The following is an 18,418-nucleotide window of genomic DNA, read 5'->3' on the forward strand; positions in this document are numbered from 1 at the left end:
TTTCTAATAAACACATCCATTGTCATTTATTTACAAGCATTCTATGAGCATGCATAAAATACATTCACAATTTACTATCCAACAAGCGTATTTCCCCAACATCATTTACAGGGAAACAGCAGGATAATTTTCATTCCATTTTTGATCAAGCAAAAATAATGGAAATATATTCCACTTGGCTTGTAACATAATATTAGGTAATAATAAACTATTCAATCTGCCACTGGACGTATGCATGTGTTGAGAGTTTTTGGCACATTAGATTTAGTTCAAGAACATCTAACTCAACTTAAACTATTGGACATTCCAGAGACCATCTTTGATTTCACTGCAACAATCAAGGATATCTGAGCTTAAAACAATCAAGGATGTTGAGCATATATGATTTTTTAATTTAACTAGGCAAGTCAGTTAAGAAGAAATTCTTATTTACCATGACAGCCTCCCCCGGGCCAAACCCTAATGACGCTGGGCCAATTGTGCGCCACCCTATGGGACTCCCAATCATGGCCGATTGTGATACAGCCCAGGATCGAACCAGGGTCTGTAGTGATGTCTCTAGTACTGAGATGCAGTGCCTTAGATCGCTGAGCCACTCAGGAGCCCAAAATAATATGACAGAGTGAATATCTATATACAAAACAGCCTCAAATGAGGAACAGTACATTCAAGTGGACACAAACGATACCATTCAATAATTAACACTTGAAATATATGGAGCTTTGTTGTTTATAGACATACAGTATGTACACATGTTGTTTGTATTCCCGCCTTAGTTCTAGGAATATCATAAAATCTTCCTTTTCACTGTGAGAGGAATATCAACTATCAACACTGCATGCAGCAGTCATCCTCCTACCATACTCAGAGAAGGCAGTAAAGGCTAGCGTCCATATATCTCCATGGACAACACCTCCTGAATTGATAGACAGGTGGACATTAAAGGTAGACTCAGCAATATCACGTAGATGCAGAAAGTAAACAACAAAGTGGGTAAATTTCCGCAACAACTAAGAGCGTTGACGCACAAAGCTCAACTTCTCCACTGTTTTAGTCCAGCGTCTCCCATGCTGTAAGAGGGTGAAGTGTACCCGTGAACATGCACAGATAAGGCGTGTGACTGAAGTCTTGCATCACGCTCATCTCAATATCTGCGGTGCTGCTCGTGGCAACATCAATTCCCTGAGTCTAACTTAAATACCCACATCCATCTATAATAGTTCTAGTGGCCGTTGCCGCCTTCTGACAGAATCCGGCTAGGTTCAGTGAACCTGGCAGTGAGCAGGTAGAAAAGGGCGGGTCCAGGTACCAGGGCCAATAGAGGTAGGTCCTGCTCCAGTTTATCCAATCGGGAGATGGAGATGATGCCATACGCGTGAAGGAGCCAATGGCTGAAGAGCACCACCAACCTCTTCTTCTTGGCAACGAGATTCTTGAAAGACTATGGATAGGAGTAAAGGGAGGAAACACTTAGGACATGGGATATGTGCTCAAACAATTATATTGACTGAGCTGATATCAAACTTAAAAAATGTTGGTTAGGGAAATATAAAATAAGCAGTTTCTTGCCTGTATTTCTGACGCTGACATGTACACTGCCAGAGTAACCAGGGACAACACCAAAATAATGTATGGAAAAGCATAATCTGAAAAACAGTAAGCATCAAGCTTATACCACAGTCACATGGAAAGACCTTTACCGTAAATTCCGGACTATAAGCCGCAACTTTTTTCCCACGCTTTGAACTTCAGGGCTTAAACAATGACGCGGCTAATATATGGATTTTTCCGGCTTTCAAATTTGTGGGTCCTGACAGCGTGGAGCATTGTCAAAAAATCCACTATCATCAACGGGTTTTGAAAGGCTGGACTGCTGCGTGTTGAAGAGGGCTCAGCGGGGGGATTTGCCTCCGGATGAAAGTGACGTGAGCAACAATGAAAACATCCAATATCGGATGAAGCAATTCTGAGGCTATTCAACTCCGACACCGAAGGAGATGGTTTCAGTGCACAGGAGGAGGAAGATAGTGACCAATGACTTTCTTGGTAGGCTACTGTTTACTGCTAATTTTTAATTTTTTGTTACAAGCCGTGTTTCGTTAAAGCCTATTTATTTTTGTTACAAGCCGTGCTTCGTTAAAGCCTGTGTAAAGTTAATTTGTTTCAATGTACCGGTAGGCACCTGCGGCTTATAGACATGTGCGGCTTATTTATGTTAAAAATAATATTTATTTTTTAATTCAGTGGGTGCGGCTTATATTCAGGTGCAGTTAACATTCCGGAAATTACGGTAGTCTCGCCAGGCCAAATCTTGTCTTGTTGCCTCGACTATTGGAAGTCTGGAGAACTTCAGTACTGGATTTAGTTTTTAGGATGGCTGTTAAATAGTGATGGGGGGTGAAACAATATAGTCAGATAACGTGCTATTATTTAGTACAATATTATATAGCTACCTTGACGCCAAGTATCGAGATATATATATATATAGTACCAGTCAAAAGTTGGGACACACCTACTCATTCAAGGGTTTTTCTATATTGTAGAATAATAGTGAAGACTTCAAAACTATGAAATAAAGCATATGGAATCATATAGTAACCAAAAAAGTGTTAAACATATCAAATATATTTAGATTTTTGGAGATTCTTCAAAGTAGCCACCCTTTGCCTTGATGACAGCTTTGCACACTCTTGGCATTCTCTCAACCAGCTTCATGAGGTAGTTATCTGAAATGCATTTCAAATAACAGGTGTGCCTTGTTAAAAGTTCATTTGTGGGGCCTCCCGAGTGGCGCAGTGGTCTAAGTCACTGTGTCACTAGAAATTCTGGTGTCGAGTCCAGGCTCTGTCGCAGCCGGCCGCGACTGGGAGACCCATGGGGCGGCACACAATTGGCCCAGCGTCGGTATGTCCTCGTCTCATCGCGCTCCAGCGACTCCTGTGGCGGGCCGGGCGCATGCACAGACACGGTCGCCAGGTGTACGGTGTTACCACCAACACATTGGTGCGGCTGGCTTCCGGGTTAAGTGGGCATTGTGTCAAGAAGCACTGCGGCTTGGCTGGGTCGTGTTGCGGAGGATGCATGGCTCTCGACCTTCGCCTCTCCCGAGTCCGTACGGTAGTTGCAGCGATGGGACAAGACTAACCAATTGGATACCACGAAATTAGGGAGAAAAAGGGGTGTAAATATATATACAGTTGAAGTCAGAAGTTTACATACACTTGTCACTAGTTTCCATGGAGTCTACATGGAAACTAGTGACACATTTCTACTTATCAAACCCATCAAATATTGTGGCCTGTGTGATCACTGGCAATAGTTCTGGTGGACATTTTATTTTTGGTCTTCCTGGGGAGAACTTCCCCAGGCATTGGAACAGAACGTGAGGTGCCTAGGCTTCCGAGGCGACAAGACCTATGGCCTTAAAATAATGCATTTCACATAAATCAATTATGTAACCATAAATACTATATAAATGGAAACCAAACCGGGTCGGCCCGAACCAGACCGGACCCTTATTTGAAAGCATACTCACAGAGCAGGCCGCCTCCCACAGCTTGCAGGACTGTCAGGATGGGGAAGAAGTAGAGAGCAGCGTAGATGCTCTTGAAGCGGTCAGATTTCCCCAGACCACAGGCGATCTTCTTGACCAGGAGTGGACGCAGAAGCATCATGAACACCAGGCAGAAGGCGTAGTAGATCAACACTATAGTGTACCTGCGGATACAGAATAAGTCATGTTATTCAATGAACAAAACATCTCACATCACACTGTGCTTGATGGTGCGCACACTGCTCTGAAGCTGAACATGCCAACCAATTTCATATGTTCAGCTCATATCAGTTGATGATGAGACTGTTTCCAGATAGAGACTGAAATTAATCCTGGACTAAAAAGCTATTTCAGCATGCTTTGAGTCCAGGACTAACTGAGAAACCAGCCCTAAAAGTGCATAGATCCCATTCATGACATGGACGAGCCATAGGCTACTCACAGGGGAAAGACAGCTTCCTGTGTACAGTGTAGAGTGGTGATGTAGTCTAGGCTGGGGTTGTACAGCATGGTGTACCAGTCTGAAAGCATCTGGACTCTGCAGGACCTGATAGACAGCAGACTCACTGGGTCGTTGACCAGCAGAGTCACCATAGCCGCAGCGCTGCACTCAAACAGGGCTGTGATGTGTTGGAAGAGGGCACTGGAGCTTCAGAAAGATATACATAATATCAGTAACATTAATGTGAGTTACCAAGTAGGCTACTACAGGACCATGTTTATTTCCTTTCATAAAACACCCCTACAGCAGTTTTGGGGAGTAGTAAACTGCATGTAGTTTAACCAGTAATTCAACTACATTTTGCAGTAGCTTGATGGTAGACAAACTAAATTCAAAATATTGCTAGTGTTAAAAGTAGTTAATTACTTTTTGCCATGTAGCAAAAATAAAATATGGGTGAAGTCGTCAAGAATTTCCTTTCTTTTTCGGGCATCAGACATGCCTAATTCACACTTGAAACATAGTTTTTGTGTTTAATAGGCTAAATTACACATTCTGTTAACAGCGGACTCCAGATTGATCTGTTCTTGCAATTTGGAGTCTAAGACATTTCAGATTTCGATATGATAATTTATAACGATGTAGCGAACTACTTTTTCAAAGTAACTTTAGTTAAGTAAATAGTTTTTTTCTTAAAAAAATGGTAGCTTTAATGCAACTTAACTTCTTTCACAAGTAATTGGTAACTTGGTCAACTATATTTTCAGAGTAGCTTCCCCAACACTGCTCTACAGTAAATGTCACAATATGTAGCCTATTGGCCATGGGTATGACCAGTGGAGCGTGTTCATGGATGCAATGGGATGCCAGGCTTCCCAAGAAAAAAAAATATGACAAAATCATTTCTTTCATCTCTCCGAATTTCATAAACTTCCTTACATTCTTAAGAAGCTGAATGTATCTCACCAGAGAAAGAATCAGAGTGAACAAAACCAAACAAAAAGTGTCAAGGGAAGCAAGTTTGGATTTGGCTTCAGACCAATCACATCACAAACCAAACATCATTATTGACAGAAAAAACTAGAATTGTTGCATATCGTTGTGTTGTCCTCCTCCGGTGTCTAGCTAGCTATTTTTGGTATCTTTTAGTTGTCACTAGGGTTGCAAAGGGTCGGAAATTTTCCATGGGAAGTTAAGCCCGGGAATGTTGGGAATTTTGCTTCAATTCATAAAAAAAAAAGTTAGCTTATAACAGTGAACCTTTTTTGTGGGATACACATAAGTGTCTCCATATGATATGGTAAATATATCCAATGCAAAAAACATCTACATTTAAATGGTATTAATATTAACTTGCATATATTTCCATACACAATTATAGATAGGTATTGTGGCATATTTTGGTTAAACTGTCCCCAATTCAATGAAATTGCAACCCTCTGCATGCACAGTGCACTCTTCCATCACATGTACAGCTGATTCTCAAGATCTTGCACACTAATGAGATGCTATTGAGCCCACACTACTACACTGTCTGAGCCAAGGACCACATCCTTTCTGGTAAGTTTTGATTACAATACTGGGTGGGGTAAATATATTTTATATGACATACATAATTTGTTAACTAGTAAATAGTAGCCTACAGCAAAGTGTGTTTAAATATTTTGTAACTTGTTAACAACTTCTGCTAGTTAGCTTTTGCTACCATGTGGGTTTTAGCTTGCTTGAGCCTGCTAACTGAGTGTTAATTCACCTACAGGTTATTTTAAAACATTTATCTTACAAAGGAGTTCTTTAATCTAACTGCTTAACCCTTTTATCTGTACGTGGAATTGTATTTTGTTTTATTTTTACAATTTTTTTCCTAATCTTTAGAGGAAAATGACACGGGCAGTATCTGATGTGTGGAGACATTTCACTGCAGCTAATGTAGAAGGAAAAGCTGTGTACATTTGCAAATACTGTGCCAAATCATATGTGAAGAATGCAACAAAGATGCAGAATCATCTGGCCAAGTGCATAAAGTTCCCTCAGCGCTCACAACAAGCAACCTATGACAAAAGTCCCTCGAGGTGAAAATTATGAAATTGACACCTTATCAATAGCAACAGCTCATGGTCCTCCTGGAATCAGAAGTTTTTGTTCACTCAATGGAGGAACGTAGTCAGAGAAATGCTGATGAATGTCTTGCTCGAGCTGTGTATGCAACTGGTTCACCTCTGATGCTCACAGGCAATGTGTATTGGAAGAGATATCTGAATGTTCTTCGATTTAACCATTCACAATGTCTACTAATGATAAGGTAAAATGTTTGTCTCCATATGATATGGTAAATATATCCAATGCAAAAAAACATCTACATTTTAATGGTATTAATATTCATTAGCATATATTTCCATTAATTCCCATATATTCCTGTTAATTCCCATATATTCCTGTTAATTCCCGTGGAAAGTTTCCACCTCTGAATTTTCTCCAAAATGTGCAACCTTAGTTGTCACTGTATTAGACTAACCATAGGTGATTGGATCTTCGCAGCTAGCTAGTTGCTACCGAGTGGCTATTGTGGCTAACGCCCTTGTCCAGAAGCATGCACCAGTTAGCCTCGAGCTAGGCCCATCTCCCTGCTAGCAAACGAATTGGCCTGGACCCTTTGTCAACACGGAGCCCCGCCTATCCATCACGACTGGTCTGCTGAAGTAACTCGGTCGATGGGCTCTCAACCGGCCTCTGCGTCGTTGGTGATGATCCATCTGCTAGCCCTGGCCTGCTAGCTCCCTGAACACCGTGTCTCCCGCTCGCTCAACGTAGTAATCGACTATCGAACGTCTCCCTGTTTCATCTATTGCTCTTCATTGGACCCTATGATCACTCGGCTACACAGCCGATGCCTGCTGGACTGTCCATTAACACAGTACTTCATTTTGTTTATCTGTCTGTCTGCTAGAGGTTGACCGCTTATGATTTTTCAACGCCGAAACCGATTATCGGGGGCCCAAAAAAAACGCTACCGATTAAATCGGCCGATTTTTTGGTTTATTTGTAATAATGACAATTACAACAATAAACATCAATACAATCAATTTAGCCTCAAATAAATAATGAAACATGTTCAATTTGGTTTAAATAATGAAAAAACAAAGTGTTGGAGAAGAAAGTAAAAGTGCAATATGTGCCATGTAAGAAAACTAACATTTAAGTTCCTTGCTCAGAACATGAGAACATATGAAAGCTGGTTGTTCCTTTTAACATGAGTCTTCAATATTCCCAGGTAAGAAGTTTTAGGTTGTATACGATTTGTATTTCATATACCTTTGACTATTGGATGTTCTTAAAGGCACTTTAGTATTGCCAGTAACAGTATAGCTTCCGACCCTCTCCTCGCTCCTACCTGGGCTCGAACCAGGAACACATTGACAACAGCCACCCTCGAAGCAGCGTTAACCATGCAGAGCAAGGGGAACAACTACTCCAAGTCTCAGAGCGAGTGACGTTTGAAACGCTATTAGCGCGCACCCCGCTAACTAGCTAGCCATTTCAAATCGGTTACACAAGCCTAATCTCGGGAGTTGATAGGCTTGAAGTCATAAACAGCGCAATGCTTGAAGCATTGCGAAGAGCTGCTGGCAAAACGCACGAAAGTGTTGTTTGAATGAATGCTTACGAGCCTGCTGGTGCCTACCACCGCTCAGTCAGACTGCTCTATCAAATGATAGACTTAATTATAATAAATACACAGAAATACGAGCCTTAGGTCATTAATATGGTCGAATCCGGAAACTATCATCTCGAAAACAAAATGTTTATTCTTTCAGTGAAATACGGAACCGTTCAGTATTTTATCTAACGGGTGGCATCCCTAAGTCTAAATATTCCTGTTACATTGCACAACCTTCAATGTTATGTCATAATTACGGGAAATTCTGGCAAATTAGTTCGCAACGAGCCAGGTGGCCCAAACTGTTGCATATACCCTGACTCTGCGTGCAATGAACGCAAGAGAAGTGACAATTTCACCTGGTTAATATTGCCTGCTAACCTGGATTTCTTTTAGCTAAATATGCAGGTTTAAAAATATATAATTCTGTGTATTGATTTTAAGAAAGGCATTGATGTTTATGGTTAGGTACAGTCGTGCAACGATTGTGCTTTTTTCGCAAATGCGCTTTTGTTAAATCATCCCCCGTTTGGCGAAGTTGGCTGTCTTTGTTAGGAAGAAAGTCTTCACACAGTTCGCAACGAGCCAAGCGGCCCAAACTGCTTCATATACCCTGACTCTGTTGCAAGACATTTTCCCTAGTTAAAAAAAATTCATGTTAGCAAGCAATATTAACTAAATATGCAGGTTTAAAAATATACTGCTCAAAAAAATAAAGGGAACACTAAAATAACATCCTAGATCTGAATGAAATAATCTTAATAAATCCTTTTTTCTTTACATAGGTGAATGTGCTGACAACAAAATCACACAAAAATAATCAATGGAAATCCAATTTATCAACCCATGGAGGTCTGGATTTGGAGTCACACTCAAAATTAAAGTGGAAAACCACACTACAAGCTGATCCAACTTTGATGTAATGTCCTTAAAACAAGTCCAAATGAGGCTCAGTAGTGTGTGTGTGGCCTCCACGTGCCTGTATGACCTCCCTACAATGCCTGGGCATGCTCCTGATGAGGTGGCGGATGGTCTCCTGAGGGATCTTCTCCCAGACCTGGACTAAAGCATCCGCCAACTCCTGGACAGTCTGTGGTGCAACGTGGCGTTGGTGGATGGAGCGAGACATGATGTCCCAGATGTGCTCAATTGGATTCAGGTCTGGGGAACGGGCGGGCTAGTCCATAGCATCAATGCCTTCCTCTTGCAGGACCTGCTGACACACTCCAGCCACATGAGGTCTAGCATTGTCTTGCATTAGGAGGAACCCAGGGCCAACCGCACCAGCATATGGTCTAACAAGGGGTCTGAGGATCTCATCTCGGTACCTAATGGCAGTCAGGCTACCTCTGGCGAGCACATGGAGGGCTGTGAAGAGCACAGGGCGCCAGTGGCGAATTTGCCATTCTTGGTGTTCTCTGGCAAATGCCAAACGTCCTGCACGGTGTTGGGCTGTAAGCACAACCCCCACCTGTGGACGTCAGGCCCTCATACCACCCTCATGGAGTCTGTTTCTGACCGTTTGAGCAGACACATGCACATTTGTGGCCTGCTGGAGGTCATTTTGCAGGGCTCTGGCAGTGCTCCTCCTGCTCCTCCTTGCACAAAGGCGGAGGTAGCGGTCCTGCTGCTGGGTTGTTGCCCTCCTACGGCCTCCTCCACGTCTCCTGATGTACTGGCCTGTCTCCTGGTAGCGCCTCCATGCTTTGGACACTACGCTGACAGACACAGCAAACCTTCTTGCCACAGCTCGCATTGATGTGCCATCCTGGATGAGCTGCACTACCTGAGCCACTTGTGTGGGTTGTAGACTCCGTCTCATGCTACCACTAGAGTGAAAGCACCGCCAGCATTCAAAAGTGACCAAAACATCAGCCAGGAAGCATAGGAACTAAGAAGTGGTCTATGGTCACCACCTGCAGAACCACTCTTTTATTGGGGGTGTCTTGCTAATTGCCTATAATTTCCACCTGTTGTCTATTCCATTTGCACAACAGCATGTGAAATTTATTGTCAATCAGTGTTGCTTCCTAAGTGGACAGTTTGATTTCACAGAAGTGTGATTGACTTGGAGTTACATTGTGTTGTTTAAGTGTTCCCTATATTTTTTTGAGCAGTGTATATACTTGTGTATTGATTTTAAAGAAAGACATTGATGTTTATGGTTAGGTACACGTTGGAGCAACGACAGTCCTTTTTCGCGAATGCGCACCGCATCGATTATATGCAACGCAGGACAGGCTAGATAAACTAGTAATATCAACCATGTGTAGTTAACTAGTGATTATGATTGATTGATTGTTTTTTATAAGATAAGTTTAATGCTAGCTAGCAACTTACCTTGGCTTCTTACTGCATTCGCGTAACAGGCAGGCTCCTCGTGGAGTGCAATGTAAAGCAAGTGGTTAGAATGTTGGACTAGTTAACCGTAAGGTTGCAAGATTGAATCCCCGAGCTGACAAGGTAAAAATCTGTCGTTCTGCCCCTGAACCCACCGTTCCTAGGCCGTCATTGAAAATAAGAATGTGTTCTTAACTGACTTGCCTAGATAAATAAAGGGGTAAAAAAATATATAATAATATTAAATGTAAAAAATAATAATAATTGTTAAAAAAAGCTATAAATGTTTAAAAAAAAAAAAAAAAGTTTGAAAAAATATTTAAAATAAAATACTAAATTCTGCCAAATCGGTGTCCAAAAATACCGATTTCCAATTGTTATGAAAACTTGAAATTGGCCCTAATTAAATCGTCCATTCCGATTAATCGGTCGACCTCTACTGTCTGCCCCAGCCTCAAACTCAGGCCCTGTGTGTAGCTAACTGACTCTGTGCCCATTCATCGCCATCTACCCATTGTTGTTGTCCTAGCTGTTTACCCGTTGTTGTCTCACCTATTGTTGTCTTAGCTCTCCCAATCAACACCTGTGATTGCTTTATGCCTTTCTCTAATGTCATTATGCCTTGAATACTGTTGTTTAGGGCAGCTCTCATTGTTTAATTTTGCTGCGGAGCCCCTAGTCCTGCTCAACATGCCTCGGATAGCTCCTTTGTCCCACCCCCCACACATGCAGAGACCGCACCCAGCTTAACTGGCGCCTCCAGAGATGCAACCTCTCTCATCGTCACTCAATACCTAGGTTTACCCCCACTGTATTCACACCCTACCATACCCTTGTCTGTACACTATGCCCTGAATCTATTCTACCACGACCAGAAATCTGCTCCTTTTGTTCTCTGTTACCAACACACTAGACGACCAGTTCTTTTAGCCTTTAGCCGTACTCCTTAGCCGTACCCTTATCCTACTGCTCCTCTGGTGATGTAGAGGTTAACCCAGGCCCTGTGTCCCCAGGCGCTCTCATTTGTTGACTTCTGCAACCGTAAAAGCCTTGGGTTCATGCATGTTAACATCAGAAGCCTCCTCCCTAAGTTTGCTTTGTTCACTGCTTTAGCACACTCCGCCAACCCTGATGTGCTAGTCGTGTCTGAATCCTGGCTTAGGAAGCCCACCAAAAACTCTGACATTTCCATCCCCAATTACAACATGTTCCGTCATGACAGAACTGCTAAAGGGGGCGGAATTGCAATCTACTGTAGAGATAGCCTGCAGAGTTCTGTCATACTATCCAGGTCTATGCCCAAACAGTTCAAGCTTCTACTTTTAAAGTTCCATCTCTCCAGAAATAAATCCCTCACTGTTGCCGCTTGTTATAGACCCCCCTCACCTCCTAGCTGTGCCTTGGACACCATATGTGAATTGATTGCCCCACATCTATCGTCAGAGTTCGTACTGCTAGGTGACTTAAATTGGGAAATGCTTAACACCCTGGCCATCCTACAATCTAAGCTAGATGCCCTCAATCTCACACAAATTATCAAGGAACCTACCAGGTACAACCCCAAATCCGTAAACATGGGCACCCTCAAAGATATCATCCTGACAAACTTGCCCTCTAAATACACCTCTGCTGTTTTCAACCAGGATCTCAGCGATCACTGCCTCGTTGCCTGCGTCCGCAGTCAAATGACCTGAGCCTCGCCTGTCTCATACATATCACTCCAGTGTAAATTGCTAAATTGTAATTACTTCGCCACTAGTGGCCTATTTATTGCCTTACCTCCTTACTTCATTTGCATACACTGTATACAGATTTGTCTATTGTGTTATTGAAGTCCGATTGTTTATCCCATGTGTAACTCTGTTGTTTTTGCTTTGCTTTATCTTGGCCAGGTCGCAGTTGTAAATGAGAACTTGTTCTCAACTGGCCTACCTGGTTAAATAAAGGTGAATAAAAAAAATAAATAAAAAAAAGATGTTGAAATGTTGGTGTTGAAATGTTGCTGGAATAGTGGAATCAGCTCCTGTTTTCTTTGAGACTTGCAGACTTCCTTGACCATGTAACTGTTTGTTTCATGCAATATGTTTTGTGGACTTCACCGGACACATGTTGCTCTCCAGTTTTGTAACGAAACAAAGGTGTGGTTGAATTTATTCTGCCACTGTCTTTTTATTATCTCAGCCTTTAGTCCTATATCACGGTGCCAAGGCTTATGAACTAACAAGTTATTGAGCAAACGACGCAATTATCACAACAGATAGGATGTAATGTTTTTTTTCTTCTGGATTAGCTTCTCTAGTGATTTAACCTACATGCCACAATTGGTTATGACTGCTGTAATTTGGGCTGAAAATGAGACATTACCTTTTCTTCCCAGAGTACCACTCGATGAAGAACCAGTGTAGAACCAGTGGCAGCATTGCCATGAATCCCAGGTACAGCCAGTCATAAAGTTCAGGGGATTCTGTACACTTCTCACAGATCTTCTGCATGTTTGTCTTCTCTCCTCTGGGACATACCGGATAATTCAACTACATTTTAGGGTATGGGTTTAGCCTAACACTAGGTTACAGAACTTAGTGCTACAGTAGTAACTAGAATGCCCTTCCAACAGCTCAGTTGATTTGTTAAAATTCAGCTGGAACTATACTCACCCCACATTCTCCATCAAACGAGCCATTTATCAACATCTTGCCACAATAATGTCCCGGACAGGTTGAACTCATGGCTACGGCTGTAATGAAACAGTAATACAACAAGTCAGTTATTGACAATACTGCGGACATCTAACAATGTAGCTACATTACATAAACAAAAGTATGTGGACACCTGCTCGTCAAACATCTCAATGCAAAATCGTCGGCATTAATATGGAGTTGGTCTTCCCTTTGCTGCTATAACAGCCTTCACTCTTCTAGGAAGGCTTTCCACTAAATGTTGGAACGTCGCTGCGGGGACTTGCTTCCTTTCAGCCACAAGCTCCTTAGTTAGATTAGTTCTTAGTTAGATTAGGCCTGGCTCATAGTTGGCGATCCAATTCATCCCAAAGGTGTTCGATGGGGTTGAGGTCAGAGCCCTGTGCAGGCCAGTGAAGTTCTTCCACACCGATCTCAACAAACCCTTTCTGTATGGACCTCGCTTTGTGCACAGGGGCATTGTCATGCTGAAACAGGACAAGGCCTTCCCCAAACTGTTGCCACAAAGTTGGAAGCACAGAATCATCTAGAATGTCATTGTATGGTGAAGCGTTAAGATTTCCCTTCACTGGAACTAAGGGGCCTAGCCCTAACCATGAAAAACAACCCCAGACCATTATTCCTCCTCCACCAAACTTTACAGTTGGCACTATGCATTGGGGCAGGTAGTGTTCTCCTGGCATCCACCAAACCCAGATTCGTTCGTCGGACTCCCAGATGATGAAGTGTGATTCATCACTCCAGAGAAATCAGTTCCACTGCTGAAGAGTCCAATGGTAGCGAGCTTTACACCACTCGAGTCAATGCTTTGCATTGCGTATGAAGATCTTAGGCTTGTATGCAGCTGCTCAGTCATGGAAACCCATTTCATGAAGCTGACTTTGCTTCCAGAGGCGGTTTGGAACTCGGTAGTGAGTGTTGCAACCGAGGACAGACAATTTTTATATGCTATGATCAGAACAAATGCTACACGTTAGCACCAGATGTAAGCAGGGCTTTTCTTTAACCTCAACGTCAACTTGGTTTGATCTTCACATTGTTGTAATTTTAGCTGTATATATAGTATTTTTGTATTTTTGATGTTTTCAATATATTTGGAACACTTTCAGACAATGCACATAATCACACCAAAAAAATGTAAGACTTTATTTTAAAGGTACCTGATAAACTATTTATAAATTGTGTGTTCACCATTTCTTTATCATTAGTCCCGCATTTATAAACCATTTACGAATCATTAGTTAAGTCTTTGTGCAGTCCTTAATCTAAAGTGAGTGCTATTTATACTTTATAAACATTTTATAAATGTTTTGAGTGACCAGTGTAATTTTTCACAAAAAGATGGACATGCCATTGGTAGACATTCCAGCAGTACGTGGTAAAATAATAAGCACACAACACATGTTCAACTAGCTTACTAGCATTAGAAATGTGAGAATAATGATTCATAAATTGTGAACACACAATTTATAAATGCCTTATAAATGGTTTATTAGGTACCCATAATATAAAGTGTTAGCAAAGTTAACTCAAGTTACCTGATTAACTCTGACAGCCCCCCTAGAGAGAGAGAGAGAGAGAGATAGAGGCTGAGAGAGAGAGAGAGAGAGAGAGAAAGAGAGGCTGAAAGACACAGAAGAAAGAAAGAAAAGAAAGAAGAAGAAAGAAAGAAAGAAAGAAAGAAAGAAAGAAAGAAAGAAAGAAAGAAAGGAAAGAAAGAAAGAAAGAAAGAGAAGAAGAGAAAGAAAGAAAGAAAGAAAGAAAGAAAAAGCCCTGTGCTACAGAGCGATGGACCTAAAGAAGAGTCCACTCAGCCAGCTGGTTCTGGGGCTCTGTTCACAAACACAAACAGACCCCAGCACAGCAACACAATTAGACCCAATCAAATTATGAGAAAGCAAAAATATAACTATTTGACACACTGGAAATAATCAACCAAAAAACAGAGCAAATTCCAATGCTATCTGGCCCTAAACAGAGTACACATTGGCAGAATACCTGACCACTGTGACTGACCAAAAAATTAAGAAAATCCTTGCTATCCCTGCCATAGGCAGACCTGGCTCACAAGAGAAAGCAGGATATGTGCCCACTGTCCAAAAAGTAGGTGGAAACTGAGGTGCACTTCCTAACCTGCCAAATGTATGACCAAATTAGAGACACATATTTCCCACAGATCACACAGACCCACAAAGAATTTGAAAACAAATCAATCATTGATAAACTCCCATATTTGTTAGGCAAAATACCACAATGTGCAGTCACAGCAGCAAGATTTGTGGCCCGTTGCCATGAGAAAAAGGCAACCAGTGGAGCACAAACAACATTGTAAATATCACCAATATTTCTGTTCATTTATCTCCCCCCACTATTCATACTACAACTATTTGCACATTGCTAAAATATAACACTTGAAATGTCTACCTTTTTTAAACCATTTTGGGAGCAATGTTACATTTTTTGTATTTCTTTAATTTTTTTATTGTTTTATTGTTTTTTGTTGATGTGGATACATTTGTTTCTTCTCACTTTTATGTATTGTTTATTTCACTTGCTTGGCACTGTAAACACACAGTATGTTTCCCATGTCAATATAGACCCTTTGAATTGATGGGGGGGGGGGGGGGGGGGGGCACAGAGAGAAAGTTCACAAATACACCACCTCCACTGAGTAATACACTGTATGTATAAATGTAATGTGAAAATATATATTTAATACATAAGGGGAAATCTGCACTCGCTATATCATGTTGTTTTCATCAAAAACTACAGAGTTTTGTATTTATTTATGTATCATGGCGCCGAAGAAGATGGCTGACGTTTTACGTGCTCCTAACCAACTGTGTTTTTTTGTTTGTTTTTTTGCGTTGTTTGTAACTTATTTTGTAACTTCATTTGCACATAATGTTGCTGCTACCGTCTCTTATGACCGAAAATAACTTCTGGACATCAGTACAGCGATTACTCACCACAAACTGGCAGAAGCTTTTTTTTCCTTTAACAAGTCCGATGAGCCCGACGTGAAGGACATACTGTTTTCCCAGGAACAGGCCCAAATCCCCGTCATTTGTGTGAAGAGAAGACGGAGAAAAAGAGGGCAGAGGTCGGGCTGCCTTCTGAGAATTCGTAGGCGATCGAATAAACTCCCACTGCCATACGTTCAACTAGCTAACACGCAATCATTGGAAAATATTGACGACCTACGAGGAAGATTAAACTACTAACGGCACATTAAAAACTGTAATATTTTATGCTTCACGGAGTTGTGGCTGAACGACGACATACGTTGTATCGGCAGGATAGAACAGCGGCATCTGGTAAGACAAGGGGTGGCGGACAATGTATATTTGTAAACAACAGCTGGTGCATGATATCTAAGGAAGTCTCAAGGTTTTGCTCGCCTGAGGTAGAGTATCTCATGATAAGCTGTAGACCACACTATCTACCTGGAGAGTTTTCCTCTGTATTTTTTGTACCTGTCTACATACCACCACAGACTGATGCTGGCACTAAAACCGCACTCAATGAGCTGTTTACCGCCATAAGCAAACAGGACAATGCTCATCCAGAGGCGGGTCTCCTAGTGGCCGGGGACTTTAATGCAGGGAAACTTAAATCAGTTTTACCTCATTTTTATCAGCATGTGAAATGTGCAACCAGAGGAAAAAAAACTCTAAACCACCTTTACTCCACACACAGAGATGCGTACAAAGCTCTCCCTCGCCCTCCATTTGGCAAATCTGACCATAATTCTATCCTCCTGATTCCTGCTAACAAGTAAAAATTAAAGCAGGAAGCACCAGTGACTCGGTCAATGAAAAAGCAGTCAGATGAAGCAGATTCTAAGCTACAGGACTGTTTTGCTAGCACAGACTAGAATATGTTCCGGGATCCTTCCGATGGCATTGAGGGGTACACTACATCAGTCATTGGCTTCATCAATAAGTGCATCGATGACATCGTCCCCACAGTGACCGTACGTACACCAACCAGAAGCCATAGATTACAAGCAACATCCACACTGAGCTAAAGGCTAGAGCTGCTGCTTTCAAAGAGCAGGACTCTAACCTGGAAGCTTATAACAAATCCCGCTATGACCTCCAACAAACCATCAAACAGGCAAAGCGTCAATACACGACGAAGATCGAATCGTACTACACTGGCTCCAATGCTCATCGGATGTGGCAGGGCTTGCAAACCATTACAGACTACAAAGGGAAGCACAGCCGAGAACTGCCCAGTGACACAAGCCTACCAGACAAGCTAAACTATGTCTATGCTCGCTTCGAGGTTAATAACACTGAAACATGCATGAGAGCACCAGCTGTTCCGGATGACTGTGTGATCACGCTCTCCGCAGCTGATGTGAGTAAGACCTTTAAACAGGTCAACATTCACAAGGCCACAGGGCCAGATGGATTACCAGGATGTGTACTGCGAGCATGCGCTGACCAACTAGTAAGTGTCTTCACTGACATTTTAAAACTCTCCCTGTCCGAGTCTGTAATACCAACATGTTTTAAGCAGACCACCATTGTCCCTGTGCCCAAGAACACTAAGGTAACCTACCTAAATGACTACCGACCCGTAGCACTCACGTCTGTAGCCATGAAGTGCTTATAAAGGCTGGTCATGTCTCACATCAACACCATTATCCCAAAAACCCTAGGCCCACTCCAATTTGCATACCACCTTAACAGATCCACAGATGATGGAATCTCTATTGCACTCCACACTGCCCTTTCCTACCTGAATAAAAGGAACACCTATGTGAGAATGCTATTCATTGACTACAGCTCAGCGTTCAACACCATAGTGCCCTCAAAGCTCATCAATAAGCTAAGGACCCTGGAACTAAACACCTCCCTCTGCAACTGGACCTGCCCCCAAGTGGTAAGGGTAGGTAACAACAAATCCGCCATGCTGATCCTCAACACAGGGGCCCCTCGGAGGTGCATGCTCAGTCCCCTCCTGTACACCCTGTTCACTCATGACTGCATGGCCAGGCACGACTCCAACACCATCATTAAGTTTGCCAATGATAACAGTGGTAGGCCTGATCAACGACAACAATGAGACAGCCTATAGGGAGGAGGTCAGAGACCTGGCCGTGTGGTGCCAGAATAACAACCTATCCCTCAACGTAACCAAGACAAAGGAGATGATTGTGGACAACAGGAAAAGGAGGACCAAGCACGCCCCCATTCTCATCGAGAGCTTCAGGTTCCTTGGTGTCCGCATCAACAAACTAACATGGTCCAAGCACACCGAGACAGTCGTGAAAAGGCATCTCAACAGTTTTTACCCCCAAACCATAAGACTCCTGAACAGGTAATCAAATGGCTACCCGGACTATATGCATTTTATGCCCCCCCCCCCCCCCCCCCCCCTCTTTTACGCTGCTGCTGCTCTCTGTTTATCATATATGCATAGTCACTTTATCTATACATTCATGTACATACTACCTCAATTGGCCCGACCAACCAGTGCTCCGGCACATTGGCTAACTTGGCTATCTGCATTGTGTCCCGCCACCCGCCACCCACCACCCGCCAACCCGTCTTTTACGCTACTGTAACTCTCTGTTCATCATATATGCATAGTCACTTTAACCATATCTACATGTACATACTACTTCAAATCAGCCTGACTAACTGGTGTCTGTATGTAGTCTCGCTACTGTATATAGCCTCGCTACTGTTATTTTTCACTGTCTTTTTACTGTTGTT

The 18,418-nt window shown here is 42.3% G+C and overlaps 1 protein-coding gene across 1 annotated transcript; it reads right to left on the reverse strand.

Annotated features, from left to right (window-relative positions):
- Positions 1-29: 29 nt before the first annotated feature.
- LOC106611187 (JNK1/MAPK8-associated membrane protein-like) lies at positions 30-13,780 on the reverse strand. The gene is made up of 6 exons (XM_082955725.1): positions 12,648-13,780; positions 12,358-12,524; positions 3,996-4,202; positions 3,536-3,717; positions 1,570-1,646; positions 30-1,441 (listed from the first exon to the last, which is right to left on the reverse strand). The coding sequence occupies exons 1-6, from the start codon at positions 12,777-12,779 to the stop codon at positions 1,223-1,225; spliced, it is 984 nt and encodes a 327-aa protein (XP_082811851.1). The 5' UTR covers positions 12,780-13,780; the 3' UTR covers positions 30-1,222.
- Between the last annotated feature and the right edge of the window lie 4,638 nt (positions 13,781-18,418).

This window comes from Salmo salar, chromosome 09 (assembly GCF_965601325.2).
Source record: "Salmo salar chromosome 09, fSalSal1, whole genome shotgun sequence".
Lineage (NCBI taxonomy): Eukaryota > Metazoa > Chordata > Actinopteri > Salmoniformes > Salmonidae > Salmo > Salmo salar.

Coding starts and splice junctions, on each gene's coding strand:
- LOC106611187 (XM_082955725.1), bottom strand. CDS start 12,779: ATGTCCGCAGTATTGTCAATAACTGACTTGTTGTATTACTGTTTCATT. Junction 3,718..3,995: donor CAGGAAGCTGTCTTTCCCCT/GTGAGTAGCCTA, acceptor CTGTATCCGCAG/GTACACTATAGTGTTGATCT. Junction 1,647..3,535: donor TGTGGGAGGCGGCCTGCTCT/GTGAGTATGCTT, acceptor ACTGTTTTTCAG/ATTATGCTTTTCCATACATT.